The sequence below is a fragment of the Jaculus jaculus genome, chromosome 11, assembly GCF_020740685.1.
Source record: "Jaculus jaculus isolate mJacJac1 chromosome 11, mJacJac1.mat.Y.cur, whole genome shotgun sequence".
NCBI classification, from domain to species: domain Eukaryota; kingdom Metazoa; phylum Chordata; class Mammalia; order Rodentia; family Dipodidae; genus Jaculus; species Jaculus jaculus.
In genome coordinates, this window is record NC_059112.1 from 60,006,521 (window position 1) to 60,021,167 (window position 14,647).

At 41.4% G+C, this 14,647-nt stretch overlaps 1 protein-coding gene across 1 annotated transcript; it reads right to left on the minus strand.

Annotated features, from left to right (window-relative positions):
* Positions 1-3,970: 3,970 nt before the first annotated feature.
* LOC101596997 (origin recognition complex subunit 4-like) lies at positions 3,971-5,655 on the minus strand. Its single transcript, XM_045161865.1, has 2 exons — positions 5,101-5,655; positions 3,971-4,910 (listed from the first exon to the last, which is right to left on the minus strand). The coding sequence occupies exon 1, from the start codon at positions 5,604-5,606 to the stop codon at positions 5,184-5,186; it is 423 nt and encodes a 140-aa protein (XP_045017800.1). The 5' UTR covers positions 5,607-5,655; the 3' UTR covers positions 3,971-4,910; positions 5,101-5,183.
* Positions 5,656-14,647: the final 8,992 nt, after the last annotated feature.

Here is a 14,647-nt window from a genome sequence, read left to right on the forward strand (position 1 = left end):
ATACCTCTTTTCGGGGTCCTCCTTCAAGCCAGGGCTGGACCCCAGCACAGGATAGGTTTAACTTGAAGGGAGTAGAGCTGTAAAATCTCTTAACTTATAGCAATAGACATTTTAGTTGGTCACAGAGACATGTCAGGTCACATGTAGAGAAATATTATTATAGAGGCTTATACAGCCCAAAATACTATTGGCTCTGGATTGGTCACATTTACCTCCTCACAATCATTGTAGTCCATCATAGAAGTCCTTAGTCACACAAGTGTGGCTTTTGGGAGTTTCAACTTTTAGTTTCCCATCTGCCAAACTTCATTTTGTACTTTGTGGACATAGTAGACTATTATTTCACATCAATCTTATGAACAGGCAAAAAGGCAGCTCTTCAGGAGAGTGATAATTATTAGAGCCATTAGGAAAGAAGCATCTAGATCATGTCAAATGTATTAGTCATTATGATTTTGTTATTATCCATGTATGAGTTTTCTTGCATGTGACATGACATTTATAGGTGATGTGAACATTATATTTAAAGCATAAAAATAATACAGGAGATAGGTAAGGAAGAAGTAGTTGTTAACTTGGATGGGAAGTTAATTGGAATTTGTGAAAATATAAAGATTTGGTTTAGGTCAGGTAGGAACTATAAGAGATTAGTAAAGCAATATTTGAAATATCTTAAATTATTTTAAATTTAAATATCATAGAGATTAAGAAGTTAACTAATTCTGAAAATTAAGTTTAAAGTTTTTTGGGTTTTTTTGTGTTTGTAAGTCTTTCATATAGAAGGTTCATGGTCTTTACTTACTGGGTCCAAAGATCAGAAAGTCTTTTTTCGTTTTGTTTTTAGTTTTTTGTTTTTATTTCGAGGTAGGGTCTCACTCTGGTCCAGGCTGACCTGGAATTCACTGTGTTGTCTCAGGGTGGCCTCAAACACATGGCAATCCTCCTACCTCTGCTACCTGTGTGATGGGATTAAAGGCGTGTGCCACCATGCCTGGCTAGATCAAATAGTCTTACCTTTAGGAGAACTAATGAAAGTATATTAGAATGAAAGGCTAAAGGTTTGAGTAGTCTTGATAATTTCTTATCAGTTGTTTATTTTATAAACATAATGAAATTATGTTTTATATAATTATATTGGCTATATAATACAATGAAATAGACTTTATATAATTAGGCCCAGTTTTATTTGAGTAAGTTTATAGCAAATAAATAAAAGTCTTGGGCTGGAGAGATGGCTTAGTGTTTAAGTGTTTGTCTGTGAAGCCTAAGGACCCTGATTCAAGACTCAATTCCCCAATACCCATGTAAGCCACATGCACAAGGTGATGCATGCATCTGGAGTTCATTTGCAGTGGCTGGAGCCCCTGGTGTTCTCATTCATATTCCCCCCTTCTCTCTTTCTCTCTCTCCCTCCTCCCTCCCTCCCTCCCTCTCTCTCTCTCTCTCTCTCTCTCTCTCTCTCTCCCCCTCTCCCTCTCCCTCTCCCTCTCCCTCTCCCTCTCCCTCTCCCTCTCCCTCTCCCTCTCCCTCTCCCTCTCCCTCTCCCTCTTTCTTTGTTTGTTACTCTCAGATAAATAAACCTTTCAAAAAAATAACAATAAATAAAAGTCTTACCCAATAGGAAAACATATGAGTAGAATACTTAAGAAACCTATTGTTGTAATCAGGTGTCCTATGCAACAAAATATAGGCTTAGTTTTGATTTTTATGTCACATTTACATAGAGTTTAAATAAATAGCCAAAACTAGTTAAAATATCCTGATTTGTTAACCTTGATATTGATATGGGAAACTAAGGCTTACATAACCAGCACCAGAGATGAAGTGAAGAGTCAGTCTATTTTTACATCAGTATTAGTCCAGGGGAGAATCTCTTCTAAAGCCTGAAAAAATGGTTAATAGAGAGATATCTGTAGCTGGGTTATGGAGTGAAGAAGAAACACAAGATAATTTTAGTACTGGCCAGAATCTATAATCAAAACTATGGCCTTGAAATAATACAAAAACTACAGTGTCAGTACAAAAGATTGTGTAGTATGGGACATAATTAGCATAAAAGTTTATTACAGTACAAGATATAACTTTGGGCCAGAGGCCTTTAACTTTTATCATAATGAGATAGGACATTATAAATAAATTTATCACCTTATTATAGAGAATTAAGTTTGAACTATATAAACAAGAGAAATACAAAGAATCAGCTTTTTAGAGGGTAGGTACATCTTATTTTTTAAAATATGTAATAGTCATAAATTTGGCAGAACATGTCAAGTAAGACAGCATAAAGTTTTGGCATTTGTATTTGGTAACATCTTTGATTAGATACCTGTGTGGGTACCAATTTCCCCACAAACTGGTAGCAGAACAGCAGTGTTTAAGATCATTTTTCTAGAGCCAGGAACATGTCTTAAGTATCAATGTATCTATAAGTAATGAATTCAAGATACAAGAAATGAGACAATTACTTAAGTTAAACCTTGACTGAGAATGAGTATACACAGTTTAAGAATAAAGCCAAACCTGGTCATTAGTGAGCTAAATTATTCTGATTTTAACATACATTAGAGACATTATAATAGAGTGATTTCTTCATCAACTACCTTTAATCATTGAACCGTTTTTAAGTTTAACATAAGGCAATATTTATGACTGGTAGAACATATGAAGCCTAGAAAAACTATATTAACATTGTTTGTATATTGCATGCTTTCCTAGGACAGGAGGAGTTTCCTCAGTTTCCCCAACAACAAAGTCACAGTGACTAAAGCACCTTTTATAAGACTTGGACAATAATCTCAGTGATAATCACCCAGTAAAACAGCACGAACGGGCTGGAGAGATGGCTTGGCGGTTAAGCGCTTGCCTGTGAGGCCTAAGGACCCCGGTTCGAGGCTCGGTTCCCCAGGTCCCACGTTAGCCAGATGCACAAGGGGGCGCACGCGTCTGGAGTTCATTTGCAGAGGCTGGAAGCCCTGGTGTGCCCATTCTCTCTCTCTCCCTCTATCTGTCTTTCTCTCTGTGTCTGTCGCTCTCAAATAAATAAATAAAAAAATTTAAAAAAAAAAAACAGCACGAACAAGACAGGAACCATCTTAAAGTTACAGTGTTTGTTTTTTCAAAGATATAATTATTTTATTAAATAGTAAAAGGCTGACAAATAGAAGATCATAGCAAACTTGGTAGAGAACTTTAAAGTCAGTCTTTTACAACCATTATCATGACCAGATTAATATCAGTGAGTTAAAGTTTTTAAGTGTACAACCTGAATACTATAGCATTCTTCTACCAGCCAGGACCATCCTTTGTTAGTCTGATATAAGCCCTAGACTAATAGTTATCATATATCTCAAGGAGTCTGTAATCCAATCAAATACTATAAGACTTAATCAACTTTGTCATGAACCTTTTGTTTAAGCATACTTACACCTTCATGTACACACTTTTATCTTACAATCTATGTAACCACTCTGTAACAATCTTTTTTAATCAAACATTTACCAACATTTAAAGTTCCCTGTCCAGTTCATCTTCCTTAGTCAGTTCATCTCATCACTACTAACAAAAACTTTTATTGGCCTTACCATAAAACTTCTAAAAAATATTTTATTTTTATTTGTTTATTTAAGAGAAGGAAAGAGGCAGAGAGAGAAAGAGAGAGAGAGAGAGATTGGGTGTGCCAGGGCTTCCAGCCACTGCAAATAAACTCCAGATGCATGTACCACTGTGTGCATCTGGCCCACTTGGGTCCTGGGGAATCAAACTGAGATCCTTTGGCTTTGCAGGTAAGTGCCTTAATTACTAAGCCATCTCTCCAGCCCGCATAAAACTTTTTTTTTTATGGATCACAAAAATAATTCACAGGTGTTTATTGAGTAATAATACAGCTCCATCCCTAACAGTCACATTTTGTTTATTTGAACCACTTACTGCACTCTAAATCACTGGAATGTATATCACATGACATATACTCATGATACAAGGTACAGCCAAGATACTACATGTACGTTCCCCATAAGCATAATCCTTCTTATAAGGAATGCAATTAATATATCCTGTTAAGACAGTGGCTTTTTGTTTGTTTTTGTTTTTCAGAGAAGTGTGCCTATAAGGATCATAGCCAGCTCAGAGATGAAGTTGCCCACTGCCTAACGTCTGTAGGGCAGTTAGGGTATTTCTGCAAAGCATTCATAATTTGAGTGTTATCCAGAAGTAGCTTCATAAGTTGGTATTCTTTCTGTGAATTTACTGAAGTTCTTTCCACGGGTTTTATTAGTTCCAATTGTTGTAAGTGTTCAAAAGCCTTCATGACAACAGGCTTCTCAAAATTATAAACTGAATGAGCTTTTCTTTGAACAAATTTCTGAAACTCATTATAGACCATTTGAAAATTGAAGGGCTCCTCTTCATAGATGTCATTTAAATGTTTCATTGCTATTATAAGGCAGATTTCTAAGACTGAGAGACCATGTACAATATTTGCTTTAGAATCCATGCTACATAGCTGGTGTGCCTCCATCAGATCTGCTGAGGTCAGATATGGGTGCGATACAGTTATTCGGCTTAAAGCAACCATCAATAGCATATGTAATGACCGCAGGTTTTTATTGACATTAAAATGCTTCTGTAGAACTTCATGCACAGTTCTGTCTTCTGAGAGACACTGTACATTCTCATTCCATTTCTCAGCAAAAACTTTATCTGGAAATTCTGCAGGTAAAGATAATTGTTCTTTAAATATTTTAATGAACTGTGGAAAGCCAAATGAATTCATTAAATGTATCTGCCGGTGAGAAAATCGTGACTTCACTCTTTTTTCTAAGAGTTCCAAAATATCCAATCTACATGTAAGGCCAATAACTGCTAATGGAGTCTGAGCAGACTGAGAAATGTCAAAAAGATTATAGAGCAATGTTTTTTTTTTTTTTAATTTTTATTAACATTTTCCATGATTATAAAATATATCCCATGGTAATTCCCTCCCTCCCCACCCCCACACTTTCCCATTTGAAATTCCATTCTCCATCATATTACCTCCCCATTACAATCAGTGTAATTACATATATACAATATCAACCTATTAAGTATCTTCTCTCTTCCAATGTTTGGTTTTTATGATGAGCAAAAAGATCAAATTCATCTAACACGAAGATCACTGGGCAACTGCGAGTCTGGTCACCTTTTTTTTAAGCTTCCAGAAGAAACGAAAGGTTTTCAGCAAAGCTTCCAAAAACTTTATCTCCAACCACATTTTCCAGATATAACTGCCATGTGATCTCCTTTAGAGCAAATTTATCATTGATATGAAGCAATCCATTTAGGTGAACTTGTAATACATTTTCACTCAGTTCTATTTCCATGAGTTCTTTCAAAGCATGACTTATTAACATGGTCTTTCCTGATCCTCTGGGTCCAATAATGAGTACAGAGTTACTTTCTCCATGGATAGCAGTTCTTTTTAGCAGCTCAATTAAGTGCTTGTATTGTACTTGCACTCCAAATAGTTCACCATGAGTACTATTGCAAAATCTTTCACGTGAAATTCTTTGTACCTGTGAAAGGGACTCTGCACGTACTAAGTTGTTACTCTTTGTTTTGCGATTACTCATTTCAACAAATTTGATTCCTCCAGAAGGTTCCCGCCTTTGCCCGGGCAAAGCCGGCATGTAGCAGCCACCGCCAGAGGCTCTCCCACAGCGTCCTCACCTGCCGCTGCCAACAGCACACCCGCACTCCCGGCATGCTCCGCACCCGCATAAAACTTTTAATATGACCATTCAAGTTTTTATTTAACTTCTGTTTCTTGGTTAATTGTAAATAGACTGTCTGGATTCTAGTTGTCTTCCCATTTTCCTGGGTCAGCAGTCCCCTTAGGCTTCCCTATTTTTTTTAATATTTAGGTCAGTTATATTAATTTCACATTTTTGACTTTTATGTTACATTTAAATAATGTTTAAATAAACAAACAAAAATTCATTAAAAGTGAATCTTGAAATCCCAGCCCTCAGGAGGCAGAGGTAGGAGGATCACTGTGAGTTTGAGGCCACCCTGAGACTGAATTCCAGGTCAGCCTGAGCTAGAGTTAGACCCTACCTCAAAATAAATTTTTTGAATCTTGATTTTGTTAAGCATTTAGTTTTCTTTTTCAGTAGTCAAAGTTTAACAGTAGGAAATATTGGTATATTGTACTTTGACTTTGATTTGAGATATGACAATATAAATTTATCAACTTACTACAAAGATTAAAGTCTGAACTATATGAACAAGGTGAGAAAATATGAAGAATGAAAACTTTTAAGTTAACCCATTTTACCACAGGCAACCCAAACTTTCTTTGGTTTAAGTCCCAAAACCTTTCCACATCACTTTCATATCCTCTTAAAACTTACAATGATATTTTACCTTATAATGTCTTTTTTGATCCAAAAATACATTTCTGGATGGAAGGATGGGTTAGTGGTTAAGGCACTTGCCTGCAAAGCCAAAGGACCCAGGTTTGATTTCTGAGGACCCACGTTAGCCAGATGCACAAGGGGGTGCACATGTCTACAGTTCGTTTGCAGTTGCTGGAAGCCCTGGCATGCCCATTCTCACTCTTGCTCTCTCTACCTCTACCTCCCTCTCTCTCTGACTCTAATAAATAATTTTTTGAATTAAAAAAACAAAAATATATCTCTTTCTGTAGAAGCAGGATTAGAATGTGGTGTATAAATATGTCTATTGTAGTAAGTATGAACAAGCATGTTGTCAAAAACATAGAAGTTAATTATTTTAAATGTATTGTAAACCTGGTTTTAAAATTTGACATCATCTTAAAAATATGAGTATTAGAACATTTAGTGACCATAAGCATTGGAACAATTAATACCCATAAATTTAGTCCTACATAAGGACAGACTACATGAAACAGAACACATGACATGACATGGTTGACCAACATTAGACATTTCATAGACAGACATCCTTTTAAGATTTTAGTTATATTTTAAATTGGTGAGGACTTAACAGAGCAACAGCCAGTGATTTGAATTTAAAGTTGACATTTTTTCTTTGGTGGCTTATAATGAAAAGAAAGGGGAAAGGGAAAAGAAAGAAAGGAAAAAAACCTGGAAGCTGTATAGTGAGTTTTACTTTTAGCAAGGAGAGAAAAATTAGATATCCATATGTAGAAGATGTTAAAGAGGCCTAGTAAAGACAGAGTTTCTTTAAGAAGGCAGGGTTTGTATTTGATTTAGTGAGATGGCTTGAATTTGGTGTGAGAGGGAGAGATCCTCACAAGTCATAGCCAGATAGCAGAACTGTGTGTGAGAGACAGAGTTTTAGAAGGTATAAGATTTTAGAGGCTTTTTGGTGACAAGGGAGAATTTGGTAGGTAGAACAAGAAGTACAAAGGGAAAGACAGGAGTGAAGGGCAAAGAAGCCCTGAAGGTAAGAAACCTTGGACCACTTGCAACGTTTTCTAAGGAAGTTATCAAGACCAGTAAGAATATTAAAATCAACAGTACCAAATTCAGGCCAGTGATGGCCATTATCTAAAGAATATTGTGGCCAAATTTTAACAGAGAGCTGGACTAATTTGGCAGGCAGGAGTTTAGGAACTTTGAATTCCTTTAAATTAGCCTTGAGACATGCCAATGGAGTGTCTTTTGGAACAGATAATTTAGAACCCATTTTGGAGGACAAGGACTAGCGTGGCTAATCCTACACCAGGGATATCTCTCAGGCTTAGGGAGGGCAAATGAAACCCAATGATTAGGAGGGACCATCCTCACATTTGTAATGCTTGGGGTGCCGAGAGGAATTACATGTGGGAGGCTCCTACTCTCCATTGTCCACAGACAGAAAAGTGAGGAAATCCCAGAGTTTCTAAGGTCTGGGGTGGGGACGCCTCCACCATAGAATGAGAATGAATACCTGGTCCTGAAGTTGTAATTTGATGAGGGTGTGGATGTAGTGGATCACATGGCAAGAGGCTTGTAGTCTGGAGGTCTAAAGTCCAGTGGGAGCTGGTGAAACGAACAAAAGGAAGAAGCCCCCAGGTATCAAGCTGGAAGACTGAAGGTTTCTGGTCACAGATGGCTGTTTAGTTCAGAACAGTGAGCACAGTGAGATTTTGTGCTCCTGGGGGAGCAAGGAAGTAAAGAGGAGAGAGAAAGGGAGTGCATGGCCTGAAAGCCCCAGGGCGCTCTGATCCTAGACACAGCACCAAAATGTAAGGAAGTGTAAGAGAAAAGCAGCACTGGGCCAGGCTGGGGTGTAAGCTTACAAGGAGAACCTTAAAAAAGACAGACTGGACCAGCTGCAGGTCCAGGGAAGTACATAAGGAACTATAGTTATTTGTATCTTTACTCAGAATAAGGTTTGTTTTTTTTTCAGATTTTTATATTTAATTAATCAGCAAAAATTTCGATCAAACAGACTTAGATGAAAGCCAAAGTTCATCCAGTTATGGAAGCCCAAGGATTACATCTTTCAATATAGTGGCATTTGAACAGCTACCCAGAGTTGATCACATCTTCAGGTTCTTGCTCCTGATTCTCTGCAGGGCTCTTGAGACTAGATCATCACAGTGAGTTTCTGTTTTGCTTTGTTCTGTTTCCGATAGGATTTCTTTTCACCCGGGCTGGCTTCAATGACACTGACCTTGCTCCACCTCTTAAGTGCTGGACTGCAGGTGTGAGCGCTCTCCACATTGGTTAGCCACTTTGATGGCAAATCCACATGTCTTCAACCACTTTCTTATAGAACAATTCTAGGGTGAGTTGCTTGTACAATAGAAACTATTAATCAAGTATTCCGTTTGTTTCCTAGTCAGGAACGCTTGCTTCCTGCAGAATTCAAAAATGCTTCCCTTTCACATGCTGAAGGGAAGAAACTGAGGAATCGTCCCAAGTTTTCCATCTGTTTCTGAGGCAGTAGTGCTCCAGCAGCTGAGCGCCTCTCTGGCCCACGACTGTTACAGCACACATTTAATTGGATTTTTAAATTTTATTTTATTTATTTTTCAGGTAGGGTCTCCTCTAGCCCAGGCTGACCTGGAATGCACTATATAGTCCCAGGCTGGCCTCGAACTCACGGGGATCCTCCTAGCTCTGCCTCCCCAGTGCTGGGCTTAAAGGCGTGCGCCAGCACCCCCAGCTTAGATATGTTTACTCCTTATTTTGGGACAGGGTTTCACATCCCCGGCAGGCTGACCTTGAACTTGTGGCAGTCTTCTTGCTTCATCCTCCTCAGGGCTGAGATTAAAAGCGTAACACACAGTAGGCGTTTAAAAACATGTAATAAATGGTTTACTTTTTTCTGATGCTGGGGATTCAACTCCGAGCTTTGCAGCGCATGTCCTCGGCTGAGCGACACAGGCCGGAGCCTGAACTTGAGTCTGGCGGCTTAGGAAAGAGCCCACGCGGAAGGCACGCCCTGACTTCGTTTTGCCTGCTGCGGTGTTTGCGGTGTTTACAGAGGAAGCAGAGCGAGTGCGCAGAACACTTCCTGCGGCGGGATGAGGGTTCCTGAGCTCTGGGCCGAAGGAAAGGAGCTGACCCGAAACCTAAGACACGTTGGCCATTTGGCTGCCACAGCCGCCCTACCCCTGGAACCTCCCTAGTCCAGAATAAGGTTTTTTTTTTTTTTTTTTTCCTCCTCCTATTTCATTTAATGTGGTTTTGTGCTGAACAAAGTTGCTAGGCTTTTCCACTCCCAGTGATATATACCGATACCCAGTACATACTGGGTCTTCCAGGGTCTCAAAAGCAAATAGTAAGCAGTTAAAAAAAAAATACATATATATATACATATATATGGCTAGAAAGATGGCTTAGCAGTTAATGCAGCTTGCCTGCAAAGCCTAAGGACCCATGTCTGACTCTCCAGGTCCCAACGTAAGCCAGATGCACAAAAATGACACAAGCGCAAGGCCACACAAGCCCACTAGGTGGCACAAGCATCTGGATTTGATATCAGTGGCTGAGGCCCTGGCGTGCCAATTCTCTCTCCCTCTGACACTCTCTCTCTCTCTCTCTCTCTCTCTCTCTCTCTCTCTCTCTCTCTCGTGCGTGTTCTCTCTAAAATTATATATATATATTATATATGTGTGTATATATAATATGTAATATACATATATATATATAGTCTCGATGGTTCAGTTTTTTTTTTTTCACATGAATATCAACTTTCTTAGTGGCTCAGGTCCAGTTGAAGCCAGAATCAGTAGCTAAAGCAGTTGTGCCCTTGGCATTGGCAGAGACCCTCGACCCTCCTTTGGAGAGTGTGGGGGCAGGGAGCGTTGGTTTTCAGAGCCTATGGTCCCCCTCAGCTATAACCGAGGTCCACGGGGACCTATCCCCACTCCTCTCCTTCCTCTTCCCGAAATCCTGAGATCAAAGAGAGTAACCAAGCTTTCCAAGTGCCTTGGATCATCGTTCATTCACATTTGCAAAACGCTAACGAGGAGACTAGCTAGCACTCCACTTGAAACCATCAGGCCCTGAGATATTTTTCACCGCAACCTTCCCTCCTCCCACCCACCCCGGCTGTTTTTCAAGTGAGGAGAAGTGAAGAATTTTCCACCAGCCCCAGTGGCTCATGATAAGCCTAGAGGAACAGAAGGGCGAAGGCACTTGACGTTTTTTAAGAATTCAAGCCAGAAGATGGGACAAGGCGGCTGGCCAGGAGCTAGGCCACCGGGGTGTAGCCTTCGAACCCACGGCCGCCCCTTGGTCTTCGTGGGGGTGCGGCAGGTGTGGGCCAGATGGGCGGGTGCTCAGCAGCCTCTGCGCGCCTTCGTGACGGGCTCTGTCCACAGTGGCCTGGGCCGCCTTGACCCCGTTACACAGTGCGCTTGGTAAGGGGAGGCGGGGGTTCGAAACCCCACCCACCTCTGGCTTCTGCACAGATGCAGTGAACCCTGTTCCGGACGAGCTACAACAGCAGTGACAAGCGAGTGCACGCAGAGCCTCCGGGGGCCTCACCCACCGGGCGTTGCTGCCAGCTGCCACCGCCCGGCTACCCCGGGAAGAAGTAGTCTCGATTGGAGATGTCATACGGACCCCGCGGCTCCCTCCCAGCGTCCGGGAAGCTGCGGCTCCCGGCGGCGTTTCCAGCTGGGGCTGCAGCAAGGAGAGGAACCAGCGCCAGGGTGGGCTTGGGCTGCTCGGAGGAGCAGGGCGAGGATGCGCAGGCTTTCCGTTCCTTCATCGCCTGTGACTTCCAAGTCTTCCTGAGCCTCAGGACAATGGCAACGCAGAGGAGCAGTCCAAAAGCCAGGCTTCCTCCAGCCACCAGGAATGTGGATAGTGACACTGAGGACAGATCTTGCACCGGGAGGCTTGTTGCTTTTGCAGAATTCCTGTAGCGAGCCTCGTCATAATAGTCTTCGTAAAGGTCCCAGATGGACGTCTTGGGGGTCACAGCCGGGGTGCTTCTGTTGTTGAAAAACCTATGACAGGAGCAGTCGTGAACCCTAGGGGTGTAACACCTGCTGGTGTCTGGCTAAATGTATATATTATACTCACAAACTGCCTGGTAAGCACTTCTCTTAATGTTATTCCTATATATTAACACTACTCTCACTTTTGGTTAGAGAATCTTCTCTTTTCAGATGGCAGTGACCTTGGGATGACTTGGAAGGCATCATGGTGCTGAGAAGTGACAGAGGAGTGCTCCGGACTCCAGAATAAGGTTTTTAAGCAAAGTTGTCTGGGGAGGATATCCCACCAGACGGTTTCTTTTCCTCAAGATTTTCTGTGCTAAGGGAAGTTTATCAATTGGGAGTTGAAGAGCCTGTCAAGGCCACATGTTTCTCAGGTTTCTTTATTGTCTGCTGGTCTTAGGGATAGTTATTAACTTTTTAGTTCCCTCTAGTTTTCAGGGAAGGCTATTAACCCTTCCCATATAATCTTGGGCAATTATTTGGGTCCTTTAATAGCCATTCATTGCTGTGAGTGATCTAAAGTCATTGTGACTATCAAATAAAACTTTGGTGGCTGGAGAGATGGCTTAGCAGTTAAAGGTGATTTCTTGCAAAGACTGACAGCCTGAGTTCAGTTCTCCAGTATCCATATACAGCTAGATGCAGCTGGAGTTCATTTGCAGTGCCACAAGATCCTGGCTTGCCCATTCTCTCCCTCTCCTTCTCTGTCTCCCTCTCCCTCTCCCTCCTTCCCTCCCTCCTCCTCCTCCCCCTCCTCCTTCTCCTCCTCCTCCTCTCTCTCTCCCTCTCCCCCCCCTGTCTCTCTCTCTCTCCTTGCAAATACATAAAAAAAAAAAAAATAATGCAATCTTTTGGAATGGACCCGAGGAGATGGCTTAGCAGTTAAAGTCTGTTTGCTTGCAAAGACTGCTGACGAGGGTTCAGTTCTTCAGTGAGGCAGTTTAAGGTTATCAGGACCCCCAAGTGAACTGCTTACTCTTGGCTAAATATGGGAAGTGCAGGCCTTTTATGGAGAATATGACTTTTTCTTAACTCCTAAAGCCTCACCAGAGGAGGTGAACGTGTGCCTCCATTTTCATCACTTCTTTTCCTGGAAGAGAAAGGAATGTAAAGGGATTAGCCCCTTCCCTACAGCCTGATGCCACCAAGACACCTACCATCATGAGTGAACTGACCAATCCAGCCACCCATCCAGGAGGCTCACAAAAAAAGACCCTAATCCAAGTCTCTAGCTGGGCTTTCCCATTTTCTAGGAACACTGCCCCAGCCCATCTAGACAGTAGCCCTGCATCTGACTCCTTTACTTTAGCTCTGAGCTCCATCTCTCTAAGCTATCCCTCCCCTAAGATATAATAAAGTCTTTCTAGATCTTATCCTCCTTTCTGTGGATTTCATTTGTTAAAATTTATAAAACAAGAATTCAGAGGCCACTGACTCAGTGAAAGCTTTGTGTGACCGTGATCTTCTGGGCCCTAGATCTTGAGTAACTACTCACCCAAGAGCCGAGATAAGGGTCCAGTACTCTGAAAGACACCCCAGGGCTGCAGAGATGGCTCAGGGGATAAAGGTACTTATTTGCAATGCCTGCTGGCCTAGGTTTGATTCCCCAGTATTTCCCAAGTACCCATGAAAAGCCAAATGCACAAAATGGCACCTGCATCTGTGCTAAGGGGCCCTGGAATGCCCTCTCTCTCTCTCTCTCTCTCTCTCTCTCTCTCTCTCTCTTAAATAAATATATTTTTAAAAGACACCCCAAATTCTCTTATCAACAATACCCACATAAAGCCACATTCATAAAGTAGTACATACATCTAGAGTTCATTTACAGCAGCAAGAAACCCTCATGCACCCATACTCACTCATTCATATTCTCTCTCTTCCCCCAAATGAAAATTTTAAAAGTGGGCTGGAAAGATGGCTTAGTGGTTAAGATGCGTGTCTGTGAAGCCTAGGTTTGACTCCCCAGTGTCCACATAAGCCAGGTGCACAAGGTGGTGCATCCATCTGGAGTGTGTTTGCAGTGAGTAGAGGCTCTAGCACACCCATTCTCTATCTCTCTCTATCTCTCTTTGTGCCACTCAAATAAATAAACATTAATAAATTATTTTAAAATATTTTTAAAAGTTTAATGAAATATTTTGAATGTATTAACTTAGCAAAGCACTGCCTCCCACCAACCCAAAAGCTAAGTATGTCATCAGACAATATCTGAAGCCTATTTCAGAGACCTCCCTATTTGCTATAATCTGGCCACCTAATATCCCCACCACCAATGTATTTATTTTCAAATATTTTTATTTATTTTTAAGGAAAGAGAGAGGGAAAGGGGGTATGCCAGGGCTTCCTGCCACTGCAAACAAACTCCAAATGCACATGCCACTTTGTGCATCTGGCTTTATATGTGTAGTGGGGAATCAAATCCAGGTCATTAGGCTTTGCAAGCAAGTGCCTTTAACCACTGAACCATCTCTCCAGCCCCCAGCAGTGTATTTTTAAATGCCTTTATTTGTTATGGATAAGGAGATCTTTCCTCCAAATTCTCTCTGAGCCCAACCTCAGCAATCCCCAACCTCAGCAATCCCCAACCTCAGCAGCTGTCTCAGTTCTTGTGCTCCCAAGGAAGAAGAATCCATACCAGAGCACAGGTAAGGCAAGTAGCCAAGGTTTCTTTTTGGAAAACAAGAAAGCATAAGTGAAAAGTTCATCCTCCAGAGTGGAGAGTAGCCAAAAGCTACTTTTAGTCTCTGAGTTCATGATTGTTTGTCTACCATTTCTCCTCCCTTGGGGAGGTGTGGAATAAACAGGTGGAAGCTTCCTTAGAAGCCATCTATGTTAGTTACTATGTTGTTGCTATGACCAAATACCTGGACAGAAGCAACTTAAACAATAACAGTGTATTTCAGCCCATATTAGAGGACATGATCCATCATGGCAGGGAAGGCGTGGTGGCAGGAGCATTGAGGCAGCTAGTCACATTCAGTTCACAGTGAGGAAGCAGAGTGATGAATGCTGCTGCTCAGCTAGCTCTCTTCTCTTAAGATAGTCTAGGTTCCAGATAGTGGACTGGTGCTACCCACAGTCATGGTTTGTCTTCCCCTTCAACTGACCTCATAGAGCAATCCTCCAGAAGTTATCCCAACTAGATGATCCTTCACTAGCATGTTTAGAGACTCCTTTCTTAGGTGATTCTGGGTCTTATCAAGTTGACAATCATATAAACTG